At 42.1% G+C, this 17,840-nt stretch overlaps 1 protein-coding gene across 2 annotated transcripts in view; it reads left to right on the forward strand.

Annotated features, from left to right (window-relative positions):
- Positions 1–17,840, forward strand: part of pde10a (phosphodiesterase 10A) — a 296,991-nt gene that overhangs the window by 26,368 nt on the left and 252,783 nt on the right. The window contains exon 2 of one of the 2 annotated variants that reach the window (XM_052012872.1): positions 6,604–6,642. The exons of the other annotated variant lie outside the window; for it this stretch is intronic. Coding sequence (XP_051868832.1) covers positions 6,604–6,642 — 39 coding nt within the window. The remainder of the gene's footprint in view (positions 1–6,603; positions 6,643–17,840) is intronic. 2 annotated transcript variants of the gene reach the window in all.

Genomic DNA, 17,840 nt, shown 5'->3' on the forward strand with positions numbered 1-17,840 from the left:
GAAGAAATTAGGAGGGCAAAAAGGAACCACAAAACATACTTGGAAAGCAAGATTAAGGAGGATCCCAAGATAAGTATATCTGGAGCATGAGGGTAGCCAGGGAAAGAGTGGGTCCCCTTAGAGATCAAAGGAATAATCTATGTATGGAGCAAGGGATGTGAATGAGATCCCAGATGAATGCTTCTCATCAGTATTCACTAAGGAGAAGGACATGCAAGATGGTGAGTTCAGGGAGAGTATATGGATAATCTGGAGCAGGTCAGTATTCAGAAGGAGAGGAATTAGATGTCATGGAACGTGCAAGCCGTGATAAATCCCCAGGGCCAGGTGGGATCTATCCCAGGTTGCAGTGGGAAGCAAGGAAGGAGGTAGCTGGAGCTCTGATAGAGATTTTTGTCACAGGTGAGGTGCCAGAAGACTGGAGGACAGTTGATGTTGTTCCTTTATTCGGAAGGGCAACAGGGATAGGCCAGGTTGGTGAGCCTTAAGTCAATGGTAGGGAATTTATTGGAGAAAATTCTTAGGGATAGGACTTATGAACATTTGGAAAGGCAGGGGCTGATCAGGGATAGTTAGCATGGCTTTGTTTTGGGAGCAATCCTGTCTCACCACTAATTTGATTGAACTTTTTGAGGAGGTAACTAAGAATATTGATGAAGGCAGGGCAGCAGACACTGTCTTTATGGACTTCAGTAAGGCATTTGACAGGGTCCTGTTTGGTAGGCTGGTCTAGATAGTTAAGGCACATGGGCTCCAAGGCGAGCTGGCTAGTTGGATCCAAATTTGGTTTGGTGATAGGAGACAGAGTATGGTGGTGGAAGGATGCTTTTCTGATTGGAGGTCTGTGACCAGTGGTATACCACAGGAATTGGTGCTGGCTCCCTTGTTGTTTGTGAAATATATTAACAACTTAGATGTGAATGTAGGCGGTATGATTGGTAAGTTTGCAGATGACACAAGAGTGGTGGTGTTGTGGATAGTGAGGAAGGTTGTCTGAGGCTACAGCAGGATTATAGATCAAATGGAAAATTATGCGGAGCATTGGAATATGTAATTTAATCTCTACAAGGTGATGCATTTTGGGAAGTCAAATAAGGGTAGGACATATACAGTCAATGATAGGGTGCTAAGGAATGTTGATGAACAGTGAGACCTTGGGGTTCAAGTCCATAGTTCCCTGAAAGTGGCTACACAGGTAGGAAGGACAGTGAAAAAGGCATATGGCATTCTTGCTTTTATAGGTTAGAGCATAGAATATAAAAGTTGGGACATTCTGTTGCAACTTTACAAAATGCTGGTTAGACCATACTTGGAGTATTGTGTGCAGTTGTGGTTGCCATACTATAGAAAGGAAGTGGTTGTACTGGAGAGAGTGCAGGGGAGATTCACCAGGACATTGCCTGAATTGAAGGATTTCAGTAATAGGGAGAGATAGGATAGTTTGGGCTTGTTTTCCCTGGAGCGAAGGAGGCTCAGAAGTGACTTGATGGAGGTATATGAAATAATAATTATGAGGTGTTGGAATCAGATACAATCACTACATTTAGGAGATATTTTGACAGGCACTTGAATAGGTAAGGATTAGTGTAAATGGGCAAAACAGTTGAGATGGGAATGATGGGCCGAAAGGCCCATTGCTGTACTGTACAACTGTGTGACTTTATGAGATCTATAGGACCTGTTACAAATGTACTATTGTACAAAGTATGATTAATCATCCATTGTAATTCATCATTTACTTGGTAGAAAAAGGTTGAGAGGATTTAATTAAGTTATGAAAGGTCTAATTATACATCCAATAATAGTGGTCATGCTTGGCTGAAACTTGGGTTAACTTCAAACAAAGTTGGATGAGAAAGTGGTCCTAACAATTTAGAAGAATGTCCCGCAAGTGTAAGTGCCAGAGAGCTTCAACTTCTGACACTGTGAAAGCATTACAGCTCAAGGCAGCTCAACTATTTTGTACCAGTGCTAGTGTTAAGGAAATCTCCTTTTCGTTAGAGGAGAACATGGCATGGGCAGTGATGGTCCTGTTGTCATCATATTGGAACCAGTGAACCAATAGAACTCAGTTTGATGTTCTGCTGAGGGGGTAAAGGAAGCCAGGGTGTAAATTAAAAAACAGAACCTCAGTGGTGAGAGAGTAGTTTGTTAGGTGCTTCCACTACATATTCAGGGCCTCTGTGTGTTCCTGATTCATGGACTTGAGTTCCAAATATCATCCTGAATGTTTCTTTTCCAGTTTGAGTAGTCAAGGGCCAGTAATTCCTAGAAGTCAGTGAGGGTGATGCATTTCTTCAAGGAGGCTTTGAGCACACACTTGAATCTTTCCCTCTGTCCACCTGACAATCTCTTCACAGGACAGAGCTGATAATAGTGTCTGTTTCGGGAATCTTGGACTCATGCATGCAAATGACCTGCCCATTGTGGCTGACTGAGTGTAACTATAGCCTCAATACTGGGATGCTGGGTGTGGGAGAGGACACTGATGTTGGTTGACTTATTTCCACTGAATCTGGAGCACTTTGTGTTGGTGGTACTTTTCCAGTGCCTTTGGATGCCTATTTTAGGTCTCAGAAGCATATGGGAGGGTAGGGATCACTGTTGTCCCGTTGATCATGAGTTTTTTCTTTGAAGTATTGCTCTTCAAGTGTCCTTTTCCTCAACCAACCAAAATCTGTGCTGGCACATTGAAGGCACTGGTGAGTTTCATCATCGGCCTGCTTTCGCCAAGAGATACCTCCCAAAATATGGGAAATGGTCCATATTTACCAGGGTCTCACTGTGAACCTTTATTATCATATTGCAATATGGTAGAGGACCTTTATCTTGTGGATGTTGAACATAAAGTATATCCAGTTAAAGTGCGACAATGGCTTGGAGCTCAGTTTGCACAAGTAGAAACATCATCTGCATACTGAAGGAACCTTGGTTGTGGAGTATAGTCACCATAGGCTGAACAGTTTTCCATTAATTTTGAAGATTAGCGCCACTCCCGTGGGAAATGTGTTGGGATTAAGATGCAACATTACAAAAAACATTGAGCAAAATGTTGGGGCAGTGATGCAGTCATCATTGAGAATAGTACATGAGACACATGTGAATTAACATCAGGACAAACAGGGGGTTAATAGCTTGGCTGAGATTGGCTGGGAAGTCAGGGGATTCAGTTCACAGGGCACTGGCAGTGGCACAGGATGAAAGCATTGAAGGTGATTTGCATCTAAATTGTCTCATTACATCCTAGTTGCTGCTCACAGTTAACAGAAGAGAGTGTTACAAGTTGCCATTGGTGCAACATACACTTTCCCCCGCTCACACTAGTTAGGATGCTGCCTCTTGCAGATACCTCAGCTTTCAGTGCAGCAGAAGCCCAAATGCAGTCGTCCAACATTATGGCTGTTGGTTATACAGCATGGGAACTTGCAAAGTATGAGACAGTCCACCATTTGGTTAATTAAATTGCTGAAATCCTGTCCAGGAAAAATATGGCATTGGCTCGATGAACATGAACCTGATGTCCAGTCTTGGAGGGACAGTATACATCATCCCATCCCTGCCACCCTACTAGGCAATTATTATACTGTCCCTGATGACCCAGGCTGAGACTTCTATGTCTGGAGCTGCTTGTGGTCATTTCTCAAAGGCAACTACAGCCTCTTCTTCTGATAGTAAGCAGCTTTCCTCTCACCACCCGACAGTCACTAGGACACAAAGCTGTGTGACTGTGGCAAATGGGGATTGAGGGTTGTGGTTACTGGCATTGCTTTGAGATCTGACCAGAAAGAACCCCCCTAGATTGCGCCTTTATTTGTCTTACTCCATCTGCTCATTGAATGCTCATTGTATGGCTGTTGGCAAGCAGTAAGCTCTTATGAGGTAGGATTCTGCAGCAGGCATCTGATCTCCATGAACCCTAACATTTGCTTTGCCATGTACTGCAGGATCCTCCAGAATAGACAACTGCTGTTTCAGCATACCAGTGGTTAACTCTATCACATTTCATGTGCTTGAATGAATATTTTGCACATGTGTGTGGGATGCATACCAGAGTTATCAGCCACGTTCTCAGTGGGTAACCCTGGTCACTGAGTCACCATCCTTGCTGCTGAAGTGACACAGTTGTAGCTGACATAGTGCACTGGCACACAATGAAGGCCTCATGATGCAGTCAGGACATTGGCCCTTAACCTGCATGATTTGCTAATTGTGTCTCACATCAACTGGATACTGAGGATTAGAATCCCTTATTAGCATAAGGAAGAGTTGACATGCAATGTGTTTGAGTTGATGGTACTCTGCATCATAGGAGAGCCTGCAATCCTTGCAAAGCTAGGTGCTTGCTCCTGAAGCTTGTCTCTAGCAAAAAAATAACTCTGAATAGAGAGCCTTCTGCAACAGTGGATGGCAGACAATGAAACAACACAATTACCTCCAGTCTACAAGGATTTTGATGCATAAAAAGTCATCACCATTGTCACCCTAACAGCCACTACCAATGCAGTTCTTGCCTTGCTGAGGTTGGTCCTCCAATTGTCACAGGTGGCAGATCTTGATGAGGACATTCAGTTCATGGAAAAATTGGTCCTGTCATAAACACCATTTCCTGGCCATGAAATCCATTCGCCTTCCTGGTCCTACGTTACAAGCAAACTATTTGCAACCTTCTTTGACCACCAAGATGAGCTTCTGACCACACCATCACCGAGGCCATATATTTCCATCTCCATAACATTGCCTGATTCTGGCCCTGCTTGTTTTCTGGTGAAACTTCTTGACAATGCTTTTGTTACCTGTAGACTTGTTATTCCCATTGCACTGCAACCGTGCCATACTCTGCTGCTCATGAACTACCCGTCACCAGGCAGTGTTCACCAATCCTTGCTGGCTTACCCTGCCTTCTGGTCAAATAACACCTCGATTTTAAAACATGTGTTGATTATAATCAGGGCTGATATTGACAGACTATTGAGAATTAAGGAATATGTGAATAGGCTAGGTCTGTGAAATTTATATAATAGTTTGAACTTAATTTTACTGAATGGCGAAACAAGCGTGAAGTACTATCTGGCATAGTCTGAATATTTTATCCTATTCTTGCGGTCGTACACATCAAGAAGGAACCTAAGCCATGTTAGGTGCACTTGGGCACTTTCTAGAAAAGGGATCGGGGAGGGCAAACAGTACTGCAGCTCTTGAATGCTCTTATTTTCCCAGGAAAGTTCTTGTGTGGTCTTTTTTAACCCTTGCTGTAGGGGGTGGATGGGGGGGAGCTGTCCAGGCCAAAGTGTGGGATGCAGATTGTAGGATTGTAGTCCTGGACACATCTCACTTCAACTCACTTGCAACTTGCGATATTGCTTATTGAACATATGTGGGATAGAGGAAATTCCTAGACTGGGAATTCCCTTCTATGGTCTCCACTAGCTGCATTCTGTGGTGACTTGGGATAGAGACTGAGACTTGGCATATTTAACATGTAGCACACTTTCCAAAACTGCCATTGCACTGTTGGCCAATGTCCTTGGAGCCCGTTAGTAGGAGAATTTTTTAGAGATGAGAAGTTGTTTCTTTGTTTGACTGACATTCTTTTATGTTTATTTGTTCCTTTTAGCTCAGGGCACATGATCAGATGGGCTAAACCACAAGCAGTTCCACCACATGACCTTTGCCATTGGTCTAGGTTTAATCTCCCCTGCCCCAGGGTTGGAAACAAAGGAGGGGGCCTCATTACCCTCTTGGAGGGCCACACTGTTTGCTTCATAGTGACACAAGAAATTCTGCAGGTGCTGGAACCTGGAGCAATACACAAAAAGTGGCGGAATTCAGCAGGTCAGGCAGCATCTATGAAATAAAAAGTTGACGTTTCAGGCCGAGACTCTTTATCAGGACTGGAAAGGAAGTGGGCAGAAGCCAGAATAAGAAAGTGGGGGAGTAGCACACGCAGGCAGGTGATAGGTGAGTTCAGGTGAGAGGGGGAAAGTAGGTAGTTAGGGAAGGGCGGGGGGGGAAAGATGTAATAAGCTGAGAGGTGATAGGTTGAAGAGGCAAAGGGCTGACGAAGAAGGAATCTGGTAGGAGAGGGCAGTGGACCATGGAATAAATAATGGAGGAGAGGAGATGGGCAGCTTCACAGTGTTCCTAGTGAAGAGTAAATATCAAACTCATTGTGTTGATAAATCCATCAAATTTGTCCTTGGATGGTTGAGCTGGCTGATGAACAAGTGATATCATTCTTCATTATGATGTATGCGATGTATCAAAATGCTGTTCATTACCATTGATGTTAGTAAATGGTTCTGTATAATTCCTTAACTCAGCTTTAGTTGTTCAAAATCAGGTTTCTCACAGGCACTCATTAAAAGTCACAACTTTCTGTGTAATGAATCTAATTTAAGCTGTATTAATTAAATTGTGCATGGTTACCATTCTTAAATACTTAATAGAAATAAAAATAATCATGATTGTGTTGGTTTGTGGTAGATTTTGTTTTGTGATTATGCAAGTGAATTTGAATAGAAAAGTGATTTATGGACTTTTTATTACTTGAGTGCAGTTTGCATCCAGAAACTCTGTAACTTTTATATTCTTTCATATTGTCAGTTACTGAAGCAGAAGAACCCGAGGAAACACTGACTGCTGGTAAGCAAGTATGAGTTAAACATTTAGATATTTGCTATTTATTAATATATTGTATGTTATTTGCAAGGAGTTTAGAACAGTTTTGCGCTTTGAATTTTGGATAGCTTGTGCAGTAGATTTATGTGATTGATCCATGATTTAATTGCACGTCCAGTTAAATTTTACACAGATTGATGCGGTTCATTGATTGCTGGAACTTAATGTTAACAAAGATGAATATATTGCATTAGATAGAATCATGAAAGTGAAAACAAGGCAGTTGGGCTGGCTGGTATTTACCCCAAGGTCTTAAGTAAATGGAACATTTGCTGTGTGAGCTTCATGCCTGTATTTTCCATTGTTCACTGCACCCTGGGAGAGTTCCAGAAGAGTGGAGGTAGACTCAGTAGTCAACATGCTTTTAAGAAAAAGGGAAAACAGGACAGATTTGGTAACTAGGGTCATAGGTTTGTTGTCAGCAATGAGAATGGTCAAGGAAATCCTTTGGGATGTGATATAGAATTGCTTGGATGGAGAGGGACATATTACGGACTCCATAATAAGTAGCTTCATTAGAAGGAGGTAACTTGTGATATGTAGAAATCACCAGGAAGGAACATCTGGAAATCTAGCAGGTATTGCATAAGACTCTTCCTCACATGATGAAAGCCTCTGGTATGAGTGACAATGTATTAATAAATAGCTGGAAAAATATAGCTAAAATATAGTTGCAGATAGATTTGGATGTATTGGTTACCCTTGTATTCTGGGGTTATTAATGTTGGAATCATTCTTGATTACTATTTTTATGAATAATCAAGAAAGTATGATCTGTAAATTTGAAGACATCGCCAATGTCTATGTGTGCAAGGATGGGAGATGACCAGTGACTTCAGGTAGGTATTGGTATATTGAGAGATTGAGCTCATGACTGGCAAATAATTTTAATTTGAGAGAGTACATGGTGAGCTATGAGAATACTTAAAGTACATGAAATGTTTGGGAAAATTATTAAAGAATGTGGACAAATGTACCTTTAAAGTTTATGATTAATGCTGTGAAGCAGTAACTGGAATAAATGCAACGCTGTCTTCATGGGAACATTGACTGTATGAACAAGCATACTGCAGTATTTTGTCCTTGTACAAGACCTCATTTAGGTCACGTGGAATACTGGAACACTGAGTTCAGTTTTGTACTCCTCACATAGGGCTTTCTATCAAGAGCAAAGGAGAGTTGCTAGACTAATTATAGTTTTAAGTTATAAGTTTATCATTATAGTCAATTATAGTTTATCATTATCAAGATTGACGAAAAGAATTGGGACTCTAAACTTTATGAAGCATAAGGATGAGAGGTTGAGGTTTATAAGATGATGAATAGCATAGCTTGTCCAATTAAACATGACAAGGACAAGGATGACAACTATAAATTGTATAAGGCCAGTTCTAGGTTAACGATTTGGAGATGTTTATTTTCTTAGAACCTGCTGGACCTCTGGGACAGACCATTGGCTTAAAAGGTGGATGCCAAGTCACTAATTTCCTTTAAGTGAAGGTTGGACCTGCCTCTAGCTGGGAAGGAAGAAGGAGCAAAGAATTATCAGGGCCAATATGAGCCCTGGATTGATATTGAGCATTTCACTAAGGGTTAGAAGTGGGGATGGTACCAGCAAGAAATATTCTGAAATTTTCCCTCAAACAAGATTACTATTTTTAATCTTTTTTTTCTCACCTAGAAGAATGTATGGTTTTGGGTAAGGTGGAGAGTATAGCTATATGTATTCAAGGGTGTAACATTTGTTTAGGATTGGCTGGATGAACCATGAGGGTATCTACCTGTGTCATTGTTTTCATGTTCACACAAAGGATGCCAAAGCCTTGGAGAGGTCAAGGCAAGGACAAGATTTACTAGAAGCATTCAGGGGACTAAAAGGTAATTGGCATGAAAATTAAAGAAGAGATGAGTTTTTTTTTCTGTAGCATATTTCTATGATTTAGAGGTATGCTGAAACCAGATTCATCAATTGCTTTCAAAAGGGAATTAGCAGAGTGAAAAGTTCCAGGGCCACAATGTAAGGACAGGTAAATAGGACTCATTCCTTTCAGAGTCAGTACTACTACAGTGGGCCAAATGGGCTCCTGTGCTGTATCATTCCATGATTGCTTGAAATTGAATAAAAGATAATGGTTGAAACTTATTCGTTATTTATATAAATGACTTGGATGCAAATGCACAAGGCTTGATCAGTAAGTTTGTGGATGACACAAAATTAGGAGGTGTTGATAGTGAAGAAGGTCATTGTAGATTACAGGGGGATCTTGATCAGTTAGGGAAGTGGGCTGAGGAGTCACAAATGGATTTCAATACAGACAAGTGTGAGGTGACGTGTTTTGGAAAGTCAGCCCAGCGTAGGACTTATACTATGAGTGGTGGGGCACTAGGGAGTGTAATGGAACAGAGGGACCCAGGAGTACAAGTGCATAGTTCGTTGAAAGTGGCAACACAGGTAGACAGGGTGGTGAAAAAGGCTTTTAGCACACTGGCCTTCATCAATCAGGGCACTGAGTATAGGAGTTGGGACATTATGTTGCAGTTGTGTAAGTCATTGATAAGGCCACACTTGGAGTACTGTGTACGGTTTTGGTCACCCTGTTATAGGAAAGATGTGGCTAAACTGGAGAAAGCGGAGAAAAGATTTATGAGGATGTTGCCAGGACTAGAGGGCTCGAGTTATAGGAAGAGGTTGGCCAGGCTAGGTCTCTATTCCTTAGAATGTAGGAGAAAGAGGGGGCGACCTTATAGAAATGTTAAAAATTATGGGAGGCATGGATAAGGTGGATGGTAACAGTCTTTTCCCCAGAGTAGGGGAGTCCAAACTAGGGGGCATAGGTTTAGGGTGAGAGGGGAAAAACTTAAAAGGGACCTGAGAGGCAACTTTTTCCCTCAGAGGTTGGTGGGTATATGGAATGAGCTTCCAGAGGAAGTGGTTGAGGCAGGTACAATAGTATCATTTAAGAAGCACTTGGATAGGTACAGGGAGGGGCAGGACTTAGGGGGATATGGGCCAAACACAGGAAATTGGGACTAGCTGGGTGGGCACCTGGTTGGCATGACTCAATGGGCTGAAGGGCCTGTATCCATGCTGTATTGCTCTAAACCAAGGTGGAGACACAAGAGACTGCAGATGCTGGAATCTGGAGCAACACACAAGATGCTGGAGGAAGTCAGTGGGTTAGGCAGCATCTATGGAGGGAAATGGACAGTCAGAGTTTCAAGTCGAGACCCTTCATCTGGTCTTGACCCAAAAAATCAACTGTCCATTTTCCTCCTTAGATGTTGCCTGATCCACTGAGTTCCCCCAGCATCTTGTGCAATGCTAGTTTACCACTGGGACTGACAATATATCAGTGATAAACTGGAACCCTGACAAGTCTTCATTTTAATATATGTAAACTATCACTGTATGTAGGGCTTAAGCTTTTGTTTTGTATTGTCTTTAATAGTTATCTATATTGATGACACCTCTCTGTATGTCCTATGCCGATAAACTGTGCTGGCATTGATTTGCGAAGTAGGATCATGAGTAAAAAAATAACCAGTCATTAACCCTATACTAAATTGAGTACATTCTAATTTTCCTTGTAATGATGTTCTTGGAATATATAGTCATATCAGAAACCATGTACAAATGAATGTATCTTATGTGGTATTTCTATTCCAACAGAAGCTTGCACTTGAATGATCCCATGGTGTCCCAACTGTAAATGAAAACCTTACACCATTTTACAAGGAGGAGGGTGAAAAGTTGAAAAAGTAAAGTGGGGTGAGGTGGTGAAAATGGATTTTAGGAGAGCTTAAAGGAAAATAGGAACAGAGCTTTGTGTGGTAGTCTCTGCTAGCCCATGCCCATGAAAGAACAAGTTTTGACAGTAGTAAAGAAGGGTAGAAGAACTATCTATATTCCAGGATTGAAGAGCACATGGAGCAATTGATGACAGACGGTCTGGGAAGTAAGGTGCAGCAAAGGCACACAGTGGTCTGTCAACAAGAAAGTGGATTTGGGCCACAAGGGGGCGATGCAAGCAGATACCAATGGGAATGGGCTTGGAGGACTTTGTGCAGGTGAGGACTTGGTTTTGCTGAAGATCATTGAAGATTAAGATATGGAGGGTGGTGTTAATAACCCTTGAGCAATTAAGTCTTGAGTGGAATAATAGAATGTAGAATCACAGAATCATACAGCATGGAAATGAGCCCTTTCAGCCCACCTTGTCCATGTTGACCATGATGCATATCTCACTCAACCCATTTGCCTGCATTAAGCCCACATCCTGCTATGCCTTTCCTGTCTAAGTACCTGTTCAAATGCCTTTTAAGTATTTTAATTGTATCTATCTCCATCACCTCCTCTGGTAGCTCATTCCAGATAACCACCACCCTCTCTGTGAAGAACTTACCCCTCAGATTTCCTTTAAGTTTCTCCCCTCTCACCTTAAACCTGTGCCCTCTAGTTTTAGACTCCACAGCCCTGGGAAAAAGACTCTGACAATCGATCCTATCTATGCCCCTCATCATTTTATAAAGCTCTATAAGATCACCCCTCAGCCTCCTACACTCCATTGAGAATAAACACAGTCCAGTCTCTCCTTATTACTGCAGCCCTCCATTCCAGGCAACATCCTGGTGAATCTCTTCTGTAGTATCTCTGTTGATACCACATCCTTCCTGTAGTGTGGCAACTACAACGGTACATAACAGTGGTCTAACCAATATTTTGTACAGCTGCAAACAGCATCCTCTTTTACTCAATGCCCCGGCCAATGAAGGCAAACTTACCAATTGCCCTTTTTCATCACCCTATACACCAGTGTCGCACTTTCCTTCAAAATCTTCTTCAACAACTTCACACCATTGACGTAAAGCTCACCGGCCTGTAGCTTCCAGGCTTATCCCTCTTTCCCTTTTTGAATAAGGGGACATTAGCTATCCTCCAGTCATCTGGTACCTCACCCATGGCTAACAAATGTATAGAAATCTCTGTCAGAGCCCCAACAATCTCCTCCCTTGCTTCTCTTAGTATCCTGGGATAGAACCCATGAGGTCCAGGGGATTTACCCACCCTATATGCTCCAATATTTCTAACACTTCCTCTTTCCTGATATAGACATGCACCAGAATATCAGCGTACCCCTCCCTTAACTCTCTAGCCTCTACATCCTTTTCCCTGGTGCATACTGATGAGAAGCATTCATTTAGAGTTTCACTCATATCGCCTGGCTCCTCACATAGAATCCACCTTTGGTCCCTGTGGGGACTTGCTCCTTCCACAGCTAGACCTCTTACTTCGATAAACTTATAAAAATGGAAGAGACTTTCTACTTTAGCAGAGTAAGGTTGATTAAAAAGTGTGGAATGTTCCTGAAATGTTAATCAAAAGGCTTAATGATGGAATAGATATGCATTTCGAAAAAGATAATAATATGGTACACTAACAACTTAAGGCTGTTGAAGGAGTTGAAGCCAAAGACACATGGACACTTCTCCTTCATTTGTCAATATTTGCTGCAGGAAATTCGGCTTAATCGGGATTTCGTGTCAGTCTGGTGGTTTTCACCAGCCCAGCAAAGCTGATGCAGGAGAGGTTGATTAAATATTCTAGGCATTCATGTAGAAGCAGTCCCTGTGGCTTCTGATAGCATCGCTGAATTAAGCTGAAAAAAACGAAAGATGGAAGCTGAGTTGGTGGGCATTGAGCTGGATGGTTGAACATGGAGTTGGCTAGTGACAGTGCAATCATATTAAAGAGGGATAACCATTTGCAATGAAGGAATTTAAAACAGGGCACTGTACTTGCGCCTGCCGCCATCAGTTAAGATACTGCTTAACCATAAAACTGCTTGAAGTGTGAACAGATAACGTGGCTTCTGGGACATTTGGGGAGACGAAGTCTAACAGTCTATCTCCTTTAAAATGATACAAGGGTTGTGAGACAAATAGGAAAAGGACTTAGAAGAAAATTTAAATTGCAGTGGATGAATTTATGTCAAGTAAGTACAGGAAGAAAAATAGGATAAGACTGTACTCAGGGAGAAAAGTGAGACATGGAAAAGTAAGATATATTTTAAAAATATTATTAATATCCTAAGCAATTAACTAATTCAAGAACAAGACTCCATATTTTTAATTGTTTCCTTTCTGGACCAACGTGGTTGACTAATAATGATAACGTTGTTAAAAGGATGCTTCTGCTTTTAATTCTTAAATTGGACTATTTTGGGCATAGTCAATGAACCCTCATGATAATCACAGGGAGACTAAGGACAAGATTTGTGAAGCTAACAGCAGAGGAATGCATGACAACTTGTGATGATTCAAAAATCTCCAGGTTTCTCTTATACACTTCAGGTTCCTGGACAATTTGAATGTAATAGGACCGATCAGAAGTTGTTGTTTATTCAGCAATTACCTGAGTCATCATGTGTAAAGGGTAACTGGAATGTGTTGATGTACCCCATTGCTGGAAAATACAGAAAGATATCTTTCTCACAGACATCACCTCCTTCCAGTCTGTGATGTGCGGATTTAATCCCTTATGTGCTGAATTTAACTTAACAGTAACATTTTAAATATATACTTCCCAAAACTTTGCTTCAAGCAAATATCTGGAATTCTTGCAACATGACAATGTGTGTTATCTTATTTTTCTCTTTGAAAACGTATTTATGCATACCGATGTGAGTTTCTAGGCATAAACATGTTAGAGAGTGTGAATCTGGGTTTGTTTCATAGTATGAGTTTGCAGAAATTTCACTCTTGCTCGTTTGTGGTCTGTTTTCTTGACCATAATTCGCTCTTTTTCCTTGAATCAGATGCCATTTCTTCATTGTACCAGGTAAAGAATCTCTTCAATCGTCAGATTATTTTAGCTCCGATTGTTGCTACAACTGTCTGGTGAAGGGAGAGAAAGATCATGTGAGAAGCCTATGAAATGTGAGAGAAATAAAGGAAGGAACTAATGCAACTGAAAGAGAGGGAAACACCCTCTGACAGATGCACATTGAAACAAGAAAGGCCAGGTCATTAACTCTGCTCTAATGTACTAGACAGAGGTTTGATCACAAGATATTCCAACACATGGCACTCTGCCTGATGTTTAACAGTAGTGTATAATATTCTGATAATGTGGCATTTAACTAAATTATGCCAAGGTAATTCTATTTACTGTGGCTGAGTTTCTTGGACTTGTGCACCAGGTAAATTATTTGACTTTTTTGATATAAAGTCTTTCCTTCATAGGACAGGAAAACAAAAGGAAGACTTAAATTCACGTGAATACAGCTTATGATTATTTTGCAGTTTAGATTGCCATGTGGATCAACATGTAAATTCCAGAGATTCAATAAAAAAGTATGTAATGTCTAAGGTTCCCATACAAATGTCAGAACATAAGAGGTTATAGAAATCAGAAATAAAGTCAAAATCAAATAGTTAAGTTTACTGATTCCCAACTCACCACTGAAGCCCAATATCAGAAAGGTGAGGTGCAGTGTTCAGGGAAAAGCACCATGGAATTGTTGTGGCACAGAAGGAGTCTAATTGGCCTTTCATGACTATCCTGGCTAGCAGTAGGATAATTTCATCAATCCCATTCCCCAGTTCTTTCTCCATAGTCCTACAAGGTATTTTCCCTGCAGTGCTTTCCAATTCTAAGCTGGCTGACTCCAATAATAAATCACAATGCCCACACTTTACCTGGCAGTCCTGGCAGTATACCATAGTACTGCTTACATTTCCCTGCATAAATATTCAGAATACCAGAACTCCAACACAAGCACATAGAAATCTTGGATTTATTGGGACTGGAATTGGAATTGGTTTATTATTGTCACATGTACTGTGAAAAGCTTTCTTGCATACCGATCATACAGATCAATTCATCACACAGTGCATTGAGATAGCACATGGTAAAACAATAACAGAATAAAAGTGTCACAGCTACAGAGAAAGTGCAGTGCAGGTAGACCGTAAGGTGCAAGGTCATAATGAGGTAGATCGTGAGGTGGTATGTGCTTTCAGGCTTTTGTATCTTCTGCCCAATGGGAGAGGGGAGAAGAGAGAATATCCAGGGTGGGTGGGGTCTCTGATCATGCTGGCTGCTTTACCGAGGCAGCAAAAGGTATAGACCATGGAGGGGAGGCTAGTTTTTGTGATGCAGTTTCTTGTGGTCACGGGCAGAGCAGTTGCCATACCAAGCCATGATGCATCCAGATAGGATGCTTTCTATGGTGCATTGATAAAAATTGGTAAGGGTCAACGGGGACATGCCAAATTTGTTTAGCCTCCTGAGGAAGTGGAGGTGATGTCTACGTGGTTGGACCAGGACAGGCTATTGGTGATGTCTACGTGGTTGGACCAGGACAGGCTATTGGTGATGTCCACTCCTAGGAACTTGAAGCTCTCGACCCTCTCGACCTCAGCACCATTGAAGTAGACAGGTGCATGTACACAACCCCCTTTCCTGAAGACAATGACCAGCTCTTTTGTTTTGCTGACATTGAGGGAAAGACTGTTGTCATGACACCATGTCACTAAGCTCTCTATCTCCTTCCTGTACCCCAAACAACATTATTTGAGATACGGCCTACTATGGTGGTATCACCTGCAAACTTGTAGATGGAGTTAGAGCAGAATCTGGCCACGCTGTCGTGACTGTATGGGGAGTAGAGTAGGGGGCTGAGGACGCAGCCCTGTGGGGCACCAGCATTGGGAATAATCGTGCAGGAAGTGTTGCTGCCTATCCTCACTGATTGTGGTCTGTTGGTCAGGAAGTCAAGGATCCAATTGCAGAGAGAGGTGTTGAGTCCCAGGTCTCAGAGTTGTGATGAGTTTGCTTGGAATTATAGTATTGAAGGCAGAACTGTAGTCAATAAACAATAGTCTAAGGTAGGTGTCTTTACTGTCCAGATGCTCCAGAGATGAGTGTAGGGCCAGGGAGATGACATCCACCATAGACCTGTTTTGGTGGTAGGCGTATTACAGTGGGTCGAGGTTGTCTGGGAGGCTGGAGTTAATGTGTGCCATGACCAGCCGCTCAAAACACTTCATGATGGTGGGTGTCAGAGCCACTGGGCAGGTTTTACCAAATATGCTCCAGAAGAAGAGTGAAGATTTGCTGCAATTTTCCCAACTCTGTATGCCATTGAATCTGCCCCACTGAATCTGCACTGGATTAAACCTACCATAGTAACAGTGAACCCATTCATATTAATGGCGATTAAAGGCTGTGAGAGGCCTGGATAAGTTGGATAATTTACGTTGTTTAATTAATTTTTACCTGAATGGTTTAAAGTGTTTTAATTTTTTAATAACGTCTTAAAATATTTTAGATTTTGAATGTTCCTGAATGGCAGGGACATTTGACATTTGGTTAAGTTGCAAGGTGTGGTTTACTAGTCATCAAAGTTGTTGCAGCATTTCTATGGTTGAGGCATCTCCTGACTCCGTCACTCAGCAGCATTTATGTTGAGAGGCCCCCTTGCTGCATAGGGCTTAGCTAATGAGGAATCGAAGCCTTCTGTGTGAAGGTCCTCATTGGAATATCTGCATGGTGCAAGTGTGGATTTAATGAGCAGGTGACAGTAGATGACTTTCCACTGCCAGAAATTTCTGTTTTATTATACAATACAGGCCCACAGGATCTCTTCCTCCCTCAAGTCTGTTTTTTTTTCTTTCCCTTACCATTCTTCTCTCTTACACTGCCAGTTTGTATTGTACTCCTGTCCTTTCTCTGCAGTCAGGATATCTGAAGTTTCTGGCGAATTTTGTTAGCAGTGCAGATGTTGCCCTCAAAACTCATAACATAGAACATAGAACAGTACAGCACAATACAGGCCCTTCAGCCCACAATGTTGTGCCGACCTTTAAACCTCGCCCAAGACTACCTAACCTCTTCCTCCCACATATCCCTCTATTTTAAATTCCTCCATATGCTTATCTGGTAATCTCTTAAATTTGACCAATGTACCTGCCTCCACCACTGCCCCAGGCAGCGCATTCCACGCTCCAACCACTCTCTGGGTAAAAAAACCTTACTCTGATATCTCCCTTGAACTTCCCACCCATTACTTTAAAGCCATGCCCTCTTGTATTGAGCATTGGTGCCCTAGGAAAGAGGTGCTGGCTGTCCACTCTATCTATTCCTCTTAATATTTTGTCCACCTCTATCATGTCTCCTCTCATCCTCCTCTCCAAAGAGTAAAGCCCTAGCTCCCTTAGACTCTCCTCATAATCCATACTCTCTAAACCAGGCAGCATCCTGATAAATCTCCTCTGCACCCTTTCCAATGCTTCCACATCCTTCCTATAATGAGGTGACCAGAACTGGACACAGCACTCAAAGTGTGGTCTAACCAGAGTTTTGTAGAGCTGCATCATTAGCTCGCGGCTCTTAAACTCGATCCCACGACTTATGAAAGCTAACATCCCATAAGCTTTCTTAACTATCCTATCCACCTGCGAGGCAACTTTCAGTGATCTGTGTATATGGACCCCCCAGATCCCTCTGCTCCTCCACAATATCAAGAATCCTGCCATTAACTTTGTATTCTGCCTTGGAGTTTGTCCTTCCAAAGTGTACCACCTCATACTTCTCTGGATTGAACTCCATCTGCCACTTCTCAGCCCAGCTCTGCATCCTATCAATGTCCCTCTGCAATCTTCAACAATCCTCTACACTATCCAAAACACGACCAACCTTTGTGTTGTCTGAAAACTTGCTAACCCACCCTTCTATCCCCTCATCTAAGTCATTAATAAAAGTCATGAAAAGCAGAGATCCCAGAACCAATCCTTGTGGGACACCACTAGTCACAGCCCTCCAATCTGAATGCACTCCCTCCACCACAACCCTCTGCTTCCTACAGGCAAGCCAGTTCTGAATCCACATGGCCAAGCCTCCCTGGATCCCATGCCTTCTGACCTTCTGAAGAAGCCTACCATGTGGAACCTTGTCAAACGCCTTACTGAAATCCATGTAGATCACATCTACTGCACTACCCTCATCAATCTGTCTGGTCACCTCCTCAAAGAACCCTATCAGGCTTGTGAGACATGATCTGCCCTTCACAGAGCCATGCTGGCTGTCCCTGATCAGACCATGATTCTCTAAATGCCCATAAATCCTATCTCTAAGAATTCTTTCTAACAGCTTGCCCACC

This window comes from Pristis pectinata, chromosome 3, assembly GCF_009764475.1.
Source record: "Pristis pectinata isolate sPriPec2 chromosome 3, sPriPec2.1.pri, whole genome shotgun sequence".
Lineage (NCBI taxonomy): Eukaryota > Metazoa > Chordata > Chondrichthyes > Rhinopristiformes > Pristidae > Pristis > Pristis pectinata.